The following is an 18,782-nucleotide window of genomic DNA, read 5'->3' on the forward strand; positions in this document are numbered from 1 at the left end:
GAGGTGCGTAACATGCCGGTCACAAGTATGAGTTCTGGTAATTTCCCTCGGAAATCTTGACTCATTTTAATAGCGTGTATTTTTTTACTTCCGCTTAAAATTTTTGTCACAGTATACCCTGGCTCCAGAGGTCCGTTCTCGAAATACCTAAGATGAAACAGTTTGTGCTAACGGTTTGATTTAGCTCCCGAGACGGACGTTTTATTTTTCTATCGGCGTTCGCGCCTCGTTGACGCGGCTTCTCCGCGAACCATCCGTATTTATCAGTATCGATAAGAAAAAAAAACAAAAACTAATGACTACATGAAACAACTCGCAGTAGGTATGACTTAATTTCAATAATTTAAATTATTACATGAAAATGAAACGACAGAATAAACATACTACCGTGAAACTATGAATATTGTATCAATCTTTACCAACCTTTTGCTTTGTTACTTTGTCGAAAGTCTTTTCTGTTCACATCTTTTGCCTTGAAGTTACAAAATATGGCAAAGTAAGTTGGATATTTTGTGAAAGACTCTCCGTCCGAAGCATTAATTCGAGTCTTCCTTTGCCAAATAAATATCTTTCACAAATTTTTAACGTGGCGCGCTGTACAAAAATAGAAAAGCGTTTCTGATTGGCTTGTATAATGCACGTGCTTGCGACATTTTTGCTTGCAACCATAGTTAATTATTATGCATGCTTTTCTTGGTTGTTTTTAATTCACACAGATTTTCAAATACAATTTTGAATCTGACAAAGATATGAGACACATGGAAACAAGTCCAACAAAGTGAAATTTATAGTAATCGTTTTAAAACTCGTGATTCATTCACTTTTTTTTTTTTCGATTAAATTTTGTTTTATTGAGATATTTTAGAATTCACTCTTTTCACCAAGACCATGCTGTTGTGGCAGCATGTTTACCTTCCAAAATTTTGCATAAACAAATGATTTAACCTTTGTCTTCGATATCTCTTGGGACGACTGTGATACCCAGGAGAAATTAGGGGGAAGGAAGGGGGTCGCTCCCTCATGTGGCCTAAGTGAATATGTGCTGTCCATCAAGGTATGGTGTTCGCGATCTTCCCAGAACAAAGTGTGAGCCTTGGCGATACGCAGTCTATAGGAGTTAAACCTGCGCCACAGACGAAACTATACTCTGGTTAAATCCAAAGTCTGCGAAACAGCCCCGAAATCCTTAGTCTGGGCCCCCACCTGTGTACCAAAATTTGAGTACGTGCCATGTTTGGCCTGTTAAAAAAGTAATGTTCGATTTTCCAATCAGGTTGAAGGGAACTCGAAACGCTCTTCCGGTAATTCGTGAGTCTGTTGGGGCCTGGAACAAGGATATCGGCGCTGCTTCGCAGGCTCTAGACCTTCTCTAGTCCTGCTTTCGGTCAGTTTGCTTGTTGGTCCCGACCTCGTCGCTCGCTTTCGCTCGCTTCGCCTTCGGCGCTCACGCAGTCGACTTACGTCGCTCGCTTTCACTCGTAGGCGCTCACGCAGTCGACTTGTGGCAAGTCTAGCGCAGGTTACAGTATACCAGGCAAAAAAGGCCTGTACTAGCATGGTCACAGGCTGCAGGTGTGGTATCGACATTTTTCTCTTTTTCTTCTCTTTCTTTTAATATATTTCTAATATATCAATTTTAAAAAAAGTAACTTCATTTTTTTCGGGAAATGAAACAATCAGGGTTAAGAGAAAAGGTCTCCTGTCTTAATTCACGTAGGGGAGCAAAATGAACCAGGACTACTGATCTTAAAAACAGATTAACGGCAATTGACGGCAACTGACGGCAAAACGCCGGACGAAGATGTAAATATTTTGATTGGTTCTTCAAAAAGGCCCCTGCACTGGAACGGAGTTATACGCCTCAGGATTATTAGTCTGTTACACAGCCGTTTTTAGTGTCGTCACGCAAGGGGAGGAGCGTTGCGTGACGACACTAAAAACGGCTGTGTAGCAGACTACAGGATTATATGCTTCTGTTTGGTACAATCGTTTCAATAGAAACTAAGCTAAACAAGCTTGAACTGCAAAATGATCACTATCGGTGCACGACTTATAACTTAATTTAACTTAAAAGAGCGTCTAAATAGGTTGTCGGCCGACATATATTGGTAACTGAAGTTTTGAGATTCCGTTTAACAATGGTAAAAATTCACAGTCGGCTCCTGGTTCAATACATTTCATGGGCTGTTAGTAATTTTGGATGCGTGACACCCGGTCAGCACTTTTTCTTCCAATCCAATACATCTTCCTTGATGATCTTGGTTAGCACGGGTACTGGTGAATGGATGACTTTTATGCTAACGTTGATACCACTTCTCATAATTTCCTGTCCAATCAAACGGTGTCGTTGCCGTTAAAATCTAGACAACCTCCGACCATTCTAAACATTTTCCTCACCGCGTTACGGAATTCTCTTTTACGGATGGAATAGATGATTGGGTTACATATTGTGTTGAAGAAGAAAATGCACATTGTGACAAAAACTACCTCGGGTTGAAAATCAATTTCTGGGACAAACTGGCTACAAACACCTCTAATCGAGCCTGGGAGAAAGCAAAGAAAAAATGCGGTGATAATGATTGCGACATCGACAGCTGCCTTTCGATCTCTTAGTCTCCTCGATGCGATCTCTTGCTGTTGAGGGCTTTCAGTATCAACAGGGCCACCTACATGGACTTTAATCATGGCTTTAATCTGTCTTCTCACTGTTTTGTACACAGATACGTTTAGAAATACGATGATCAGGAGTGGTACAGGAAGGATTGCGATGAATGACACGATTACGTTTGTGGAGGAACCAGTCTGCACAGCCCATTGCTGCTCGCAGAAGAACACCTTTGGATTGTAAACGTATTTTAAATTACCACGGAATTGACCGAAAGAAACTGGAATCACAGGGATTATCCAGATGAGAGCCAAAAACATCATTCTCGTCTTTGTAACGATGCCATCGTACGTCAAAGGCGACTTGACTATCGCTAGGTATCGATCATAAGACACTGCTACCAAATGAAGAATAGTGTTGATATAGAAGTATCTTGCAAAGGACGAGTTGAGATTACACATTGTTTGACCATACAACCAATTTTCTTGTGCTATGCTTTCAATGAGGAATGAGTTTACGAGGATTAACTGCAAAAAGTCCGATAAAGCGAGGCTGGCAAGTAAAATATACCGCATCACATGAAATCTTGGTTCCAAGATGATCGTTATTAGGACAATTAAGTTACCAGGAAGACCGATCAGGTCGAAAAGTGAGAGGAAAGCGGCTATCACTTGAGGGAAAGCCATGGGTGAAATAAGTGATGAGTCATGTGCTTTGCATTGCTTGACTGTTTTGAGCAAAGTAACACAAATGAGTTTGCGGTATTCTTAAATGTATGTGCTTTTACACCTGACTTGAATATTATAAAAAAATTTCTCGCACAATGGTCGCTCTTAATGCTGACGGAAAATGGTCCAAAACAGTACGAAAACGGAGGCATTGGCTATAAAAGAAATAGCCATTTCGTTAAGTCGCAAAGATTTTACTAAAAACTTTTACTTTATTGGCCAACAGATTATGTGCTATTATGATCTCTTGTAAAAAAATATACGAAACATATGTAAAATTAGATAAATTTCCCTTAGCCTCGTTTCGCTTCGTTTTTAATATTATTTTCGGGAACAAAAGAATCACTTTGTTTGGATAAAAAAGGAACAAAGACCCTGATGGACATTACCCTTCGCGCAGTATGGCAACAGGAGACGTTTGTACGCAGCCGCTCATGTAGACTTAAAATCACAGCAATTGTGTCAATCATGGAAATGAAGTAAAACCTTTGACGTCCTTGAGAAACATATGCCACACTCTATTTGTCAGCTCATTTCGTTTAGTTATTTTTTCTGCAATATATTTGGACAGTTAAATTTGTTCATCTTCTGCTGTACTGCGATTACACCAGCCTGGGAACAGCCTCCGCATTAGGAAAAAAAAAATCGGCGAGCGAAGAGAGCGAAGCGGTAGTTCACTGCTCGGCTCACTTCGCCCGCTGACTATTTTTTCTGTTTCACCCCGTTTTTTGCCTTTTTCCCCCACTGTGGAGCCTGGACTCAGGCTACGATTACACTTTTTAAAGAAAATAGCTGGTAAAGTAGTTTAAATTTTGAAAAATAAAAATAATAATAATAATAATAATAATAATAATAATAATAATAATAATAATAATAATAAAATGATAACAGTGGTTGCTATGATAATAAATAATTCTAGCTGAAAACATGGAACCACTTTACGCGCCATGAGTAACTTTAAATTTCTTTTGACGATTTAGAAAATCACAGTGGATAAAACGTTGAAAGGATGGATGGCAAAAAAAAGAAACACTTTTGTTCACGCATGAAAATCGAAAGTTGAACACGGAAAACAATATTCAACTCAGACAAAAGAAAATCTGCACTTTTATTTACTAGGCTTTGATTCATCGTTGACTAGAAACGAAACAAATTCGAACAGGACGTTAATTTCGGTACTTAGAGGCATTAGTCGATGTTTGGCTTCCCTGGAAAAACCCACCGGTGAATTCTCAATAGTATGTAAAAAATGAGTGCTCTGATGTGGCTTAGGGCCTATAATTACGATTTCGGCTTGTAACTAGTTCAAATCTACAAGGTTTGTTTAGAGTATTCCGGATACGCTTTTGTTTCACGCGCGTCTTGTGACATGCAAATCAGCTAAGAAATGGTATTTAATGCGCATGTGCATCAGCTGACTGTGTCCCTTTAAACCTCAATCCAAGTGAGAAGTAAGTGTTAATGTTGGCTTAGGGTAGGGGTAGGTGGGCAGTTTCCCAGAAACGTATAATAATCTAAAGTCTTGTTATCCGGCCTTCTTTTGTTTTCCATGCATCGACTTTGGAGTATTTTTAAACGCTTCAGATGACGTAACCTTTGTCCAGGACAGCTGACTTTTCTTCCAGTCAAAATGCAGCCATGAAATCAGGCGGCGACGAAAGGAATAAATGTTATGGTATGCGGTCAAACACTGCCCAATTACTTGGCTATATAATACCAGTGTACAGTGCTTTCCTTTACTATTATTTTCAAGAGGTTGAAAGTAAAGACGATGTTGATTTATAGGAGGTGCTATACACCCTATGCAGAACGAAAAGAGACTGGGAGCGATCAACTTGAAAACGAGGCTAGTTGGGCCCGGTAAATAAAAATGGCCGCCTGATGTGAAGGGCGCCAGTTTTTGAAAATGCCGCAAAATTGTTGTGTTCCAAACTGTACCAAAAAGAAATACAGAACCGAAAACGGGGAGAAAATTTCTTACTTGAAGTTTCCAGACGACGTTATCCTCAAAAAACGTTGGCTCCATGCCATTCGTCGAGACGAAGGAAAAGCGTTTAGAGTCAACCAAAACACGAAGATCTGTTCTCGTCATTTTAAGCCCGAGGACTTGGTTAAAGCTATTGGAGGTCAGCGTGTTTATGTAAAGGCAGGGGTAATTCCATCTCGATTTTCGTGGTCCAAAGGTTCTCCGAAAAAGCGAGCACCTCCTAAATGTCGCAATCTTTCGTCTACAACAGAGTGTTCAAACAAGGAGTTGCAATCATCTCAAAGTCAAACAACTGCAGATGCAGCTGAAGCAACTTCTGAAACCTGTACTTCATCAGCAGCTTTTAGTTATCATGATGTGGAAAACAGCTTAAGTTCGTGTGAAGATCAAACAGAAGAAGTTAAAAAACTTGAAGGAATTCGAGGTTTTGAACTTGAAAATGCGAAGTTAAAGGCTGAAATAGAGGTTTTAAAACGCCAGAGGAGCCTTAAAGATTCCCGCCTTTTTCAGATACGCAATTTTACTACCGACGAGGACATTGCCTTTTATACGGGATTTCCTAATTTAGCAACATTTAATGCTATGTTTGAATTTTTAAATACTGGATCGAAAGGGGAAAACATTAGGTACTGTTCATCAAAAGAAAGAACTGTCCAAAAGGAGTTTTACGATAGTGGAAACGAGGAACCAGAGGGATGTACTAGCATAGGTAGACGAAGAAGCTTAGAACCCAGAGAGGAGTTCTTCCTTGTTCTTTGCAGACTGAGAAGGGGATTTGCAGAAAAACATCTAGCTCACTTGTTTGGTATTTCGCAGTCGACAGTAAGCAGAACATTCCTTTCTTGGATAAATTACATGTATTTAAAATTTGGTCAAGTATCTATATGGCCTAATAGGGAGGTTATAAGAGCTACAATGCCTGACAGCTTTAAAGAGAAATACTCTTGCACCCGTGTAATAATCGATTGTACAGAAATTAGATGCCAAATGCCTTCCAGCCTTCTGTTGAATTCCAAATTGTTCAGCTCCTATAAGAACCATGTAACTCTAAAAGGCTTAGTTGGAATTGCTCCCAGTGGAGCTATAACTTTTATCAGTCAGCTATATAGTGGAAGCATTTCCGATCGAGAAATTGTTGAACGAAGTGGTTTCCTGAAGTTAGAATTTGACAATGGTGACACCGTGATGGCCGATAAAGGTTTTACAATTGAAGACCTACTCCCACTGGGTGTAACCCTAAACATTCCCCCCTTTTTAGGGTCTAATAGCCAAATGACAGCAGAAGATGTTATCAAGACTCAAGAAATTGCTTCTGTTAGAATACACGTTGAACGGGCCATCAATAAAATCAAGAATTTTCACTTATGGGATAGTGTTGTACCCCTCAGTTTGTTTGGGGTAGTAAACCAAATGTGGAGTGTCTGTGCCTTTTTATGTAACATTCAGGACCCTCTTATTTCCACTTAACACTGAGTTAGGCAGAGCTCTGAGGCACACTACAGAATTTCAGTCAATTTAATAAATGTAAACCTGCTTATCCACCTCAGGTCAAATATTCTCTAAACCAACTAAAACTAAGAATGTGATTCGCTTGCTTTCAGTCCCAAACACTTAAAAGATGTCAGCTTTTACATGTAATTCTAAAGATCTTAAAATCAAAGAATAAAGAAAGCTATCTTATTATACAGACCATGTTGGTTGATACTCTGTTTTAAACATATCAAGTTAGGTATGAGACACAAAATTTCTCTTTACTCGTGCCAAGATTAGATTAGGGTAGTTAACCCTTCTAATGGTTACTGAACTCCACAGAAGCTGGTGCTATGAAATGTTCAAAATAGCTCTTCTTTAGGCCTTCATTCAATACGTCCCAGAATTGAGGATCAGATGTGATCCTCTCTATACTCATGCCTTTGTTAGTATAGATAACAAAGTCACACCAACTTGCTCCTGTAATACCTAGTTGACCCTGTATCTGAAAGTAGTACTGGTGCCCCCTTTTTAGCCTCGGCTTTCCATTTACATTTTCTGCATAAAAAGTTTCATCGGCACATGCTTCTAAAGGACTCACATGAAATTTAGAGTAGGGACATTTAACCTCTACCAGCCCAAAAGGCTTGCTACAGCCTCGGTCAATGACCTTGCCATCTGGTGATGCTGCTAAAAAGGGAGAGGCCATACTGACAACAAGGCCACTTTTGAACACTGAAACTGGGTTCCTTGTTGAAAACATATATTTTTCATATTCTTTTAAGGCTACAGGCTCATAGGTTTTCCCATGTGCAGTTTGTTTGGCAGTGAATGGTTTGGGATGAAGCAGATTATTTACTAGAGTGTTATGATTCCTTTGCCTTTTTACAATTGTGTGGAAATTAGATGCTGTATACCGAAATTTCCTTTCAGCCTGCCATTCCTGTGAGGCTGCTTGTTCACTTGTTTTCTTCTCTATGGTATTAAGCTTTGCCTCATCAACAATCAAATGATCCAGGAGTGCTTCCTGGTTGCTGCTTAAATCATCTGGCTTTTCATACTGCTCAGATTGTTGCAAAGGGAATGGAGGATATACGGAAATAGCATTTTGTTCATCATTACAGTCCACTCTAGGCACTGAGTCAATATTACAGAAAACTTGAAAATTAGACTCTGTGAACTGTAACTGGTAACTTGCATATGAGCCACTTGGACATTTTCCAAATTTTGTTTCCTGTAAGTTGGTACCACCAGTAGACATAATTTGAGACAAGGCAAACTTAGGGTTGATCTCTTGAAGCTTGTTTTTTAACAAAGCTTCATCAGATGCTTGTGTACCCAAATTTTTCCTAGCTTCATACAACAAGCACCTTACTCCACCATCAGGGTTATACTCTGTGTCTATATTCGACTTTTTGACCTCAAGTTCCATGACAGGTTGGGGCTTGATTTTATCTCCTCTTACAGGCCTGTGCCATAGTTGTAAACTTGAAGTGCATGCCTTAACTTGTGTCATATCAGATTCATTTTCCAAGTCCTTAATATCTTGACAACAATACAAGCTGAACTTACAGAGTTTCATCATAACAGCAAGCACATGATTGCAAAAACCAACAGATCCTGCTACACATGTACACGAAGCATATTTAACAACTCCACTCACTAAACAAAGTGCAACTTGTAATTTGTGGGGTGGCTCATTTTTTTTAAAGCTATGGTAACACAAGCATTTGAAATAGAAATATTGGTCATCACTTGCGCAAGTTAAGTCTTTCAGGTATTCATCATCAAGAAATGTTTTTGCCTTTTTCATGCTTGTTGGAACAGCATGGTTCTGTTTATTTCTGTCAAAGTTTTTTCCAGATTTAGAAATATGTAAATCCATCTCTGCCCTTGTGAATAATGGCATTCGTTGCAAACTTGTAGACCATCCGGCTGATGGAAATTTAACAGTACTTTCCTCAGGCATCGCATCACTTTGAGCGAGTTGTTCTTGTCTCGCCTTTCGACGCGTGTATATCAGATTTTTATCGGGATCCACAACATCTTTATCACGACCAGACGCAACATATTCCAGAACTCTTCAAAATGAAAAGTAGAAAAACTATTAATCATTACATTTTTGAAACATTTCATCGAGAAAAATAACTCCTAAATCTTTTGATCTCCATTTACAATATCAAAGTCTCTTTTAATTCTAAAAAGTATCACGAACGACTGACAAATACTGTACTTACCTTTTCGCCAATTGTGCCTTTGTTTTTAACCCCTTTGCTGGATCGCCACGACATTTTAACCAAAAGCGAAGTTCATCTGTTTTAAGAGCAGTCGGATTTCTTCCCTGAAGCGATGCTCCGGGGATATCTTCCTCCGTAAGACTCTGAGAAAGACGGCTACTTACAGAGCCATGAGCGGCCATATTTCTAACACGAGTAAACAAGGCCCAACTAGCCTCGTTTTCAAGTTGATCGCTCCCAGTCTCTTTTCGTTCTGCATAGGGTGTATAAAGGGGATTAAAGTAGAACCTCGATAACTCGAACTCTGATGGGATTCCAGTTATCGCGTTTGATTGAATAGTCACTTTGCCATATTAATAGCTGATGGTTTACCGTAAACTTTTAATTATAAAAGCCCTCCTCGCCCCACTTGTAAGCTCCCTCTTTTAAACTGCCTCGCCCCCAATCGCTCGCGATCACTGGGGGATATTGAGTTCCCATCATCCCTCTCCTTTGCCTTATAGTTATTTAACAATGTACCTTAAAAAAAGGTTCGGGATTTTTTTTCGGGTTAATTTGCAGTTGCTTAAATTTCAATTACCACTACGACGATCATATCTTCATTTGAAAAAATAATAATAAAGTATTTAATTTCACTGATTCAAGACAATTTACAATATCAGCAGCAACAAAACAGTGCTTGGCAACGTTTGAGTCATAAAAAGAAAATAAATAAATAAATAAATAAATAAATAACAAAAATGAAAAGGTCGTTGATGGAAGAAAAACCCTAAATATTTTGGAATATTTTATAAATTTTAACCATCCCGAATCTAAAAAGTATCTTATCAGTGAAGTTAAAAGAGAGTGGAGTGGCATATTTTGAAAACGCTATTTCTTTTGTTTTTCTTTCCTGTTTTGTTTTTGTTTGTCTTTTTTTGCTCTCTTTTAATTGGATGGATCTCGCTATTTGTTGGGATATAGCAGTGTTAGGTAGCATATAATTTAACGAGATTAGAATGGCATAGGAAGAACTATTCAGTATTAAAATTTAAAGATTATAGTTACTTTATAATTTACCTCGTCAAAATAAGAAAATGACAGTAAATCAAAAGACAACAGTCTATAGTTAGGGATAAAAGGTAATTAGTTGACAAATGATTCGAAAGGTGCGCTCGTTATCAAATATTCAGTTAATCGCAGGGGAAAGTTAAGGTTTTTACTCCAACGATTGTGGTTTTGCAGTGATCAGAGATTGCTTCTTCTTCCTTCAAAAATTATTTTCACTGTTTCAAAGAGATTAAAAACAAACCAAACAGCCAAAAAACCCTAAATATATATTTTCTAAAGAAAACAAAAGTGAAGTGGAACCGAAACGAAGTTTTAAGAAACAAGATTTTCCATATGTTACTCCCTGCGTTTTTGTTACTGTGTGGGACCAATTTCCGTCCACGTAATCAGCTGAAGAAAAGAAATGAAGTCAATTGTATAAGAAAATATTCAAATCAGCTGTAAAAAGTACATACATTTGAGAAAATTAACTCACTTTGGTTGCTTTCCTCGTAACGATCAAACAAATTACATTACTTGTATGTACGCATCTCCAACCATGAGCTTCCCTCAAGTAATAGCAGCCTTCCACGCACTTTTCGACGCGATCGGTCTTCCTGGTAATTTATTGGTCATAGTGACGATCATCCTCGAGTCAAGATTTCATGTGATGCGATATATTTTACTGGCAAGTCTCGCTTTATCAGACTTTCTGCTGTTGGTCCTCGTCAACTCATTCCGCATTGAAAGCATAGCGCAAGAACATTGGTTATATGGCCAAACAATGTGTTATCTCAACCCATTCTTTGTGAGATACTTCTACATCAACACGGTTCTTCACTTGCTAGCAGTGTCTTATGATCGATACCTAGCGATCGTCAAGTCGCCTTTGACGTACCATGGCACCATAACAAAAACCAGGGTAGCATTTATGGCACTCATCTGGATAATCCCGATTCCACTTTCCATCGGTCCATTCCTTGGTTGGGGAAAGTATGTTTACAACCCAGAGGTGTTCTTCTGCGAGCAGGGATGGGCTGTGCAAAGTGATTCCACAAGAAGAAACATGATCGTTTTACCGATCGCGACGTTTATTGTGCCATTCTTGGTCATTGTATTCCTGAACGGGTCTGTGTACAAGGCGGCGCGAAGGCAGATAAACGCCATTGACGTCCAAGTGGCTGATGCTCAAAGCCCTCAGCAGCAAGAGATCGTATCGAGGAGGCTGAGCGACCGCAAGGCAGCTGTTGATGTCACCATCATCATCTCTGCGTTCGTGCTGTGCTATCTCCCAGGCTGGCTCGTGGGCATTTGCCGTCAGTTCGTTCCAGGAAACGATGTCCCGGCCGAGGTAATTCTCGCCACAAACTGTACTTTCTTCGTCAGCACCCTGTGTAACCCGTTCATCTACTCTATCCGTAAACGAGAATTCCGCGCCGCAGTAAAGAACGTATTCAGATTGATTGGAGTTTGTATTTAGGTTCCATCGACAATGAAACTTTAGGGCCACTACCAGTAACAACGGAGACAAAATATAATTTAGAGACTTGGCACAAACGTCAATGAAAACCTTTGCAGCTTCTGAGAGACAAAATTCTCATTGAACATACATTCACTACGAAAGCAAAAAAGAGGTAGTGACGCTACTTAGAATTGTGGCAAACTCTAAATTGAGCAAAATGATGAATGATAACCATCACCAAGAGACCATTTTATCAATGCGGCGGTGGACTAACCTGGGTAAAAAGAGAAACGATGGGAAAAATAGGGCGCGCAAATGGCACATGAGAATGTATCCTTTCTCTACTCCATCGCGCACTTCTCGTGTTTTCACGCGTTTGATTTTTTTTTCGTTCAGAGCAGGTTTGCAATGGACTGGAATAGTTCCTTAAAAAAGACACCAGGAAAAGAACGCGAAATCGAACAGAACACCATATTTTCTCTGACTTTTAAGGTTTGCACTCGGGTAAATTAAGGAGCCAAAACACCAGTAAATTAATTTGGCAGTGTTTTTTTTTTGGTTTCAGTTGGTTAAAAACAGTTTTGTACGACAAAGTAAACCGGCTGTCAACTATTTTGCATTTTGTTTCAAATTTCGCTTTTCCTCTTGTTTCCATAGAAACTTCCGTATTGCATTCTACAACCTCTATCCCGATTCAATAGGCTTCTTAGCATTCCTCATCGACCAACCAGAAACGCCCTACAGTCTGTATGTTGTTAAGTATATTGTAAGCTACAAAACACCGCAGTACAGATAGTCATTTTTAGGGCAATTACCCTGCTTGTTTATCAAGGCGACAAAATATCATATTTTCTTGACGAAATATTAAACTAAAATGAGATCCCACCGTTCACTCGTTTTCAACACACTCTGAGCATTAATTAACAAATAAATGACATGAATGGAAATGTATGAAATGACTCATATTTTGAACTGCGGAGAAAGATATGAAAAAGGAAATGAGGTTCATTTCCACTTTCATTTCAAATAATTGACTAACAGTTAATCAACCTATTAATCTAACAAAGATAACTTGAATAGCAGTGAATAGGGAATATCTAAGCCTCTTTCACTAGCAAGTAAAACTACTACTTAAAAAAAAGATGATCTGGACCTAACAAACATGCAACTGAAGGAATTCCTGCCAGAGATTCTTATCTGTCCGGCATTTTCAGTTTCAGTCTTGAAAACCGTGCAAAATTAAGGTCCCAGTGACACGGTTGCATCCGTTTCCAAACATTTTGCCACTAATGGGTCATGGCATCCGTGGTGAGTTTTAAGAACCAGAATTCGACTTATCGGGGTAAATTGTGATCAATGGAAACAAAATTGAGTTCGCGTTACTGGGGAATTCGAATTATCGGAGTTTCAGTTAACTGAGTAAAAATAACTGAAAAGTGAGGTTAACGTTCAAATTTTTTCTCGTGACTTTGTCCAGTATTTGGAAGCAAATAACCCATTCTTGCCGAGTGGGTGAAAACAGGAGCTCTTGCAAGTGAAAGTGGTAACCTAGTCCTCGACAATCACCCCCAAAGGGCTTTCGGTTAGATGGAATGACTCTTCAATTAAAAATCAAAATTTTGCCTTATAGTTATTTAACAATGTACATTAAAAAAAAATGAGAACAGTTGATAAAAATGGGTTCGAATCCCGTTGAAGTCCCAAAAAATTTTCGGGTTAATTTGCGATTGCTTAAATTTCAATAACCACGACTGCGACGATCATATCTTCATTTGAAAAAAATAATAATCAAAGTATTTAATTTAACTGATTCAAGACAATTTACAATATCAGCTGCAGCCACAAAACGGCGCTTGACAGCTTTTGAATCATGACAATGAAAAAATAAAAAATAAATAAATAACAAAAATAAAAAGGGCGAAGATGGGAGAAAAAAAACAAAATACTTTAGAATTTTTTAGAAAGCTTAACCATCCCGTATCTAAAAAGTATCTATAATCAATGAAGTTAAAAAGGAGTGGAGTGGCATATGGAAAACGCAATTTTTTCCCCTTTTCTTTCCTGTTTTGTTTTGTTTTTGTTTGTCTTTTTTTTTTTGCTCTCTCACAAAAAAGTAGTTCCCCAAATTATAGGCGTTTTCGATCATATTTATTATATTATACTTTTTTTTTAATTGGATGGATCTCACTATTTGTTGAAATATCACAGTAAATTGTTAGGTAGCCTGAGCATGTAATTTAACGAGATTAGAATGGCATAGGAAGAACTATTCAGTATTATAATTTAAAGATTACAGTTGCTTTACAATTTACCTCAAGATAAGAAAATGACAGTAAATCAAAAGACAACAGTTTATACTTAGGGATAAAAGGTAATTAGTTGAGAAATGATTCTAAAATTAAAGGTGCGCTCGTCATTAAATATTCAGCTAATCGCAGGGGGAAGTTAACGTTTTTACTTATTATAAACGATTGCTGTTTTGCAGTGATCAGAGATTATTTCTTCACTGTTTCTTCTTCCTTCAAAAATGATTTTCATTGTTTCAAAGAGATTAAAAAAAAACCAAACAACCAAAAAACCCTAATTTTTTTTTTTTTTAAAGAGAACAAAAGTGAAAAAGAACCGAAACTAAGCTTTCAGGTATTTTACAAGATTTTCCATATGTTACTCCCTGCGTTTTAGTTACAGTGTGGGACCAACTTCCGTCCAGGTAATCAGCTAAAGAAAAGAAATGACGCAAATTGTATAAGAAAATATTCAATTCAGCTGTAAAAAGTACATACATTTGAGAAAATTAACTCACTTTGGTTGCTTTACTCTCGTAACGTTCAAACAAATGACATAACTTGTATGTACGCAACTCCAACCATGAGCTTTCCTCAAGTAATAGCAGCCTTCCACGCACTTTTCGACGCGATCGGTCTTCCTGGTAATTTATTGGTCATAGTGACGATCATCCTCGAATCAAGATTTCATGTGATGCGATATATTTTACTGGCAAGTCTGGCTTTATCAGACTTTCTGCTGTTGGTCCTCGTCAACTCATTCCGCATCAAAAGCATAGCGCAAGAACATTGGTTATATGGTCAAACAATGTGTTATCTCAACCCATTCTTTGTGAGATACTTCTATATCAACACGGTTCTTCACTTGCTAGCAGTGTCTTATGATCGATACCTAGCGATCGTCAAGTCGCCTTTGACGTACCACGGCACCATTACAAAAACCAGAGTAGCATTTATGGCACTTATCTGGATAATCCCGATTCCACTTTCCATCGGTCCATTCCTTGGTTGGGGAAAGTACGTTTACAACCCAGAGGTGTTCTTCTGCGAGCAGGGATGGGCTGTGCAGAGTGATTCCACAAGAGGAAACATGATCGTTTTACCGATCGCAACGTTTATTGTGCCATTCTTGGTCATTGTATTCCTGAACGGGTCTGTGTACAAGGCGGCGCGAAGGCAGATAAACGCCATTGACGTCCAAGTGGCTGATGCTCAAAGCCCTCAGCAGCAAGAGATCGTATCGAGGAGGCTGAGCGACCGCAAGGCAGCTGTTGATGTCACCATCATCATCACCGCGTTCGTGCTGTGCTATCTCCCAGGCTGGCTTATGGGCATTTGCCGTCAGTTCGTTCCAGGAATCGATGTTCCAGCCGAGGTAGTTCTTGCAACAACCGGTACTTTCTTCGTCAGCACACTGTGTAACCCGATCATCTATTCTATCCGTAAACGAGAATTCCGTACCGCAGTAAGAAAAGTATTCAGATCGATTGGAGTTTGTATTTAGGTTCCATCGACAATAAAACTTTTGGGCCACTACCAATAACAACGGAGACAAAATATAATTTTGAGACTTGGCACAAATGTTAACGAAAACCTTTGCAGCTTCTGAGAGACAAAATTGTCATGGAACATACATTCACTACGAGAGCAAAGAAGAGGTAGTGACGCTACTTAGAATTGAGGCAAACTCTTAAACGAGCAACATGATGAATGATAACCATCACCACGAGGTCATTTTATCAATGCGGCGGTGGACTAACCTGGGTAAAAAGAGAAAAGATGGGCAAAATAGGGCCCACAAATGGCACATGAGAATGTGTCCTTACTCTACTTCATCGCGCATTCCTCGTGTTTTCCCGAGTTTGATTTTTTTTTTTCGTTTAGAGCAGGTTTGCAATGGACTGGAATAGTTCCTTACAAAAAGACATCAGTAAAAGAACGCGAAATCGAACACCATATTTTCTCTGACTTTTAAGGTTTGCACTCGGGTAAATTAAGGAGCCAAAACACCAGTAAATTAATTTAGTGGTGGTTTTTTTGGTTTCAGTTGGTTAAAAACAGTTTTGTACGACAAAGTAAACCGGCTGTCAACCATTTTGCTTTTTGTTTCAAATTTCGCTTTACCCCTTGTTTCCATAGCAACTTCCGTATTGCATTCTACAACTTCTATTTGGACTAAATAGGCTTGTTAGCATTCCTCATCGACCAATCAGAAACGCCCTACAGTCTGTATGTTGTTAAGTATATTGTAGGCTACAAAACACCGCAGTACAGATATTCATTTTTAGGGCAATAATACCCTGCTTGTTTAACAAGGCGACAAAAAGTCATATTTTCTTGACGAAATATCAAACTACCATGTGATCTTGACCGTTCACTCGTTTTCAACACACTCTGAGCATTAATTCACAAATAAACGACATGAATGGAAATGCATTAAATGACTCATATTTTGAACTGTGGAGAACAATATGAAAATGGAAATGAGGTTCATTTCCACTTTCATTTCAAATAATTGACTAACAGTTAAGCTAACAGTAACTAACAGTTATTTAACAATGTACATTAAAAAAAATGACAACAGTTTATAAAAATGGGTTCGAATCCCGTTGAAGTCCCGAAAATTTTTCTGGTTAATTTGCAATTGCTTAAATTTCAATTACCACTGCGACGATCATCTCTTCATTTGAAAAAAAAAATAACAATAAAAGTATTTAATTCAACTGATTCAAGACAATTTACAATTATATCAAAAGCCACAAAACGGCGCTAGACAACTTTTGAATCATGACAATGAAAAAAATAAAAAATAAATAAATAACAAAAATAAAAAGGGCGTTGATGGGAGAAAAAAACCAAAATAATTTAGAATTTTTTAGAAAGCTTAACCATCCGTATCTAAAAAGTATCTTATCAATGAAGTTAACAGGAAGTGAAGTGCATATGGAAAACGCTATTTTTTCCCCCTTTTCTTTCCTGTTTTGTTTTGTTTTTGTTTGTCTTTTTTTTTTTGCTCTCTCACAAAAAAGTAGTTCTCCAAATTATAGGCGTTTTCGATCATATTTATTATATTATACGGTTTTTTTTAATTGGATGAATCTCACTGTTTGTTGAGATATCACAGTAAATTGTTAGGTAGCCTGAGCATGTAATTTAACGAGATTAGAATGGCATAGGAAGAACTATTCAGTATTATAATTTAAAGATTACAGTTGCTTTACAATTTACCTCAAGATATGAAAATGACAGTAAATCAAAAGACAACAGTTTATACTTAGGGATAAAAGGTAATTAGTTGAGAAATGATTCTAAAATTAAAGGTACGCTCGTCATTAAATATTCAGCTGATCGCAGGGGTGAGTTAACGTTTTTACTTTTTATAAACGATTGCTGTTTTGCAGTGATCAGAGATTCTTTCTTCACTGTTTCTTCTTCCTTAAAAAATGATTTTCATTGCTTCAAAGACATTAAAAAAAAAAACAAATAAACAAACAACCAAAAAACCCTAAATATATATTTTCTAAAGAAAACAAAAGTGAAAAAGAACCGAAACTAAGCTTTCAGGAATTTTACAAGATTTTCCATATGTTACTCCCTGCATTTTAGTTACAGTGTGGGACCAACTTCCGTCCACGTAATCAGCTAAAGAAAAGAAATGACGTAAATTGTATAAGAAAATATTCAATTCAGCTGTAAAAAAGTACATACAATTAAGAAAACTAACTCACTTAGATTTCTTTACTCGTAACGTTCAAGCAAATTACATAACTTGTATGTACGCAACTCCAACCATGAGCTTTCCTCAAGTAATAGCAGCCTTCCACGCACTTTTCGACGCGATCGGTCTTCCTGGTAATTTATTGGTCATAGTGACGATCATCCTCGAATCAAGATTTCATGTGATGCGACATATTTTACTGGCAAGTCTGGCTTTATCAGACTTTCTGCTGTTGGTCCTCGTCAACTCATTCCGCATCGAAAGCATAGCGCAAGAACATTGGTTATATGGCCAAACAATGTGTCATCTCAACCCATTCTTTGTGAGATACTTCTACATCAACACGGTTCTTCACTTGCTAGCAGTGTCTTATGATCGATACCTAGCGATCGTCAAGTCGCCTTTGACGTACCATGGCACCATTACAAAAACCAGGGTAGCATTTATGGCAATCATCTGGATAATCCCGATTCCACTTTCCATCGGTCCATTCCTTGGTTGGGGAAAGTACGTATACAACCCAGAGGTGTTCTTCTGCGAGCAGGGGTGGGCTGTGCAGAGTGATTCCACTAGAGGAAACATGATCGTTTTACCGATCGCAACGTTTATTGTGCCATTCTTGGTCATTGTATTCCTGAACGGGTCTGTGTACAAGGCGGCGCGAAGGCAGATAAACGCCATTGACGTCCAAGTGGCTGATGCTCAAAGCCCTCAGCAGCAAGAGATCGTATCGAGGAGGCTGAGCGACCGCAAGGCAGCTGTCGATGTCACTATCATCATCGCTACGTTCTTGCTGTGCTATCTCCCAGGCTGGCTTATGGGCATTTGCCGTCAGTTTGTTCCAGGAATCGATGTTCCAGCCGAGGTAGTTCTTGCAACAACCTGTACTTTCTTCGTCAGCACACTGTGTAACCTGATCATCTATTCTATCCGTAAACGAGAATTCCGTACCGCAGTAAAGAAAGTATTCAGATTGATTGGAGTTTGTATTTAGGTTCCATCGACAATGAAACTTTTGGGCCACTACCAATTAACAACGGAGACAAAATATAATTTAGAGACTTGGCACAAACGTCAAGCAGCTTCTGAGAGACAAAATTGTCATGAAACATACATTCACTACGAAAGCAAAGAAGAGGTAGTGACGTTACTTAGAATTGTGGCAAACTCTTAAGAGAGCAGCATGATGAATGATAACCATCACCAAGAAGCCACTTTATCAATGCGGCGGACCGTAAACCTGCGTGGAAAAAGAAAAAAT

The 18,782-nt window shown here is 38.5% G+C and overlaps 5 protein-coding genes across 5 annotated transcripts; 3 read left to right on the forward strand and 2 right to left on the reverse strand.

Annotated features, from left to right (window-relative positions):
* Positions 1–2,334: 2,334 nt before the first annotated feature.
* On the reverse strand, positions 2,335–3,291 carry LOC140945147 (octopamine receptor beta-2R-like). Its single transcript, XM_073394209.1, has one exon. The coding sequence runs from the start codon at positions 3,289–3,291 to the stop codon at positions 2,335–2,337; it is 957 nt and encodes a 318-aa protein (XP_073250310.1).
* Positions 3,292–5,239: 1,948 nt separating this feature from the next.
* LOC140945148 (uncharacterized) lies at positions 5,240–6,935 on the forward strand. Its single transcript, XM_073394210.1, has one exon. The coding sequence runs from the start codon at positions 5,240–5,242 to the stop codon at positions 6,785–6,787; it is 1,548 nt and encodes a 515-aa protein (XP_073250311.1). The 3' UTR covers positions 6,788–6,935.
* A 122-nt stretch (positions 6,936–7,057) lies between these two features.
* On the reverse strand, positions 7,058–9,287 carry LOC140946840 (uncharacterized). The gene is made up of 2 exons (XM_073395948.1): positions 9,028–9,287; positions 7,058–8,871 (listed from the first exon to the last, which is right to left on the reverse strand). The coding sequence occupies exons 1-2, from the start codon at positions 9,207–9,209 to the stop codon at positions 7,110–7,112; spliced, it is 1,944 nt and encodes a 647-aa protein (XP_073252049.1). The 5' UTR covers positions 9,210–9,287; the 3' UTR covers positions 7,058–7,109.
* Positions 9,288–10,578: 1,291 nt separating this feature from the next.
* LOC140945149 (uncharacterized) lies at positions 10,579–15,474 on the forward strand. The gene is made up of 2 exons (XM_073394211.1): positions 10,579–11,524; positions 14,309–15,474. Exons 1-2 carry the CDS (start codon positions 10,598–10,600, stop codon positions 15,305–15,307), a joined length of 1,926 nt encoding a protein of 641 aa, XP_073250312.1. The 5' UTR covers positions 10,579–10,597; the 3' UTR covers positions 15,308–15,474.
* Positions 15,475–17,542: 2,068 nt separating this feature from the next.
* On the forward strand, positions 17,543–18,537 carry LOC140947107 (octopamine receptor beta-2R-like). Its single transcript, XM_073396186.1, has one exon. It carries the CDS (start codon positions 17,577–17,579, stop codon positions 18,513–18,515), a length of 939 nt encoding a protein of 312 aa, XP_073252287.1. The 5' UTR covers positions 17,543–17,576; the 3' UTR covers positions 18,516–18,537.
* The last annotated feature ends 245 nt before the right edge of the window (positions 18,538–18,782 follow it).

Source organism: Porites lutea, chromosome 8 (genome assembly GCF_958299795.1).
Source record: "Porites lutea chromosome 8, jaPorLute2.1, whole genome shotgun sequence".
Taxonomy (NCBI): Eukaryota; Metazoa; Cnidaria; class Anthozoa; order Scleractinia; family Poritidae; genus Porites; species Porites lutea.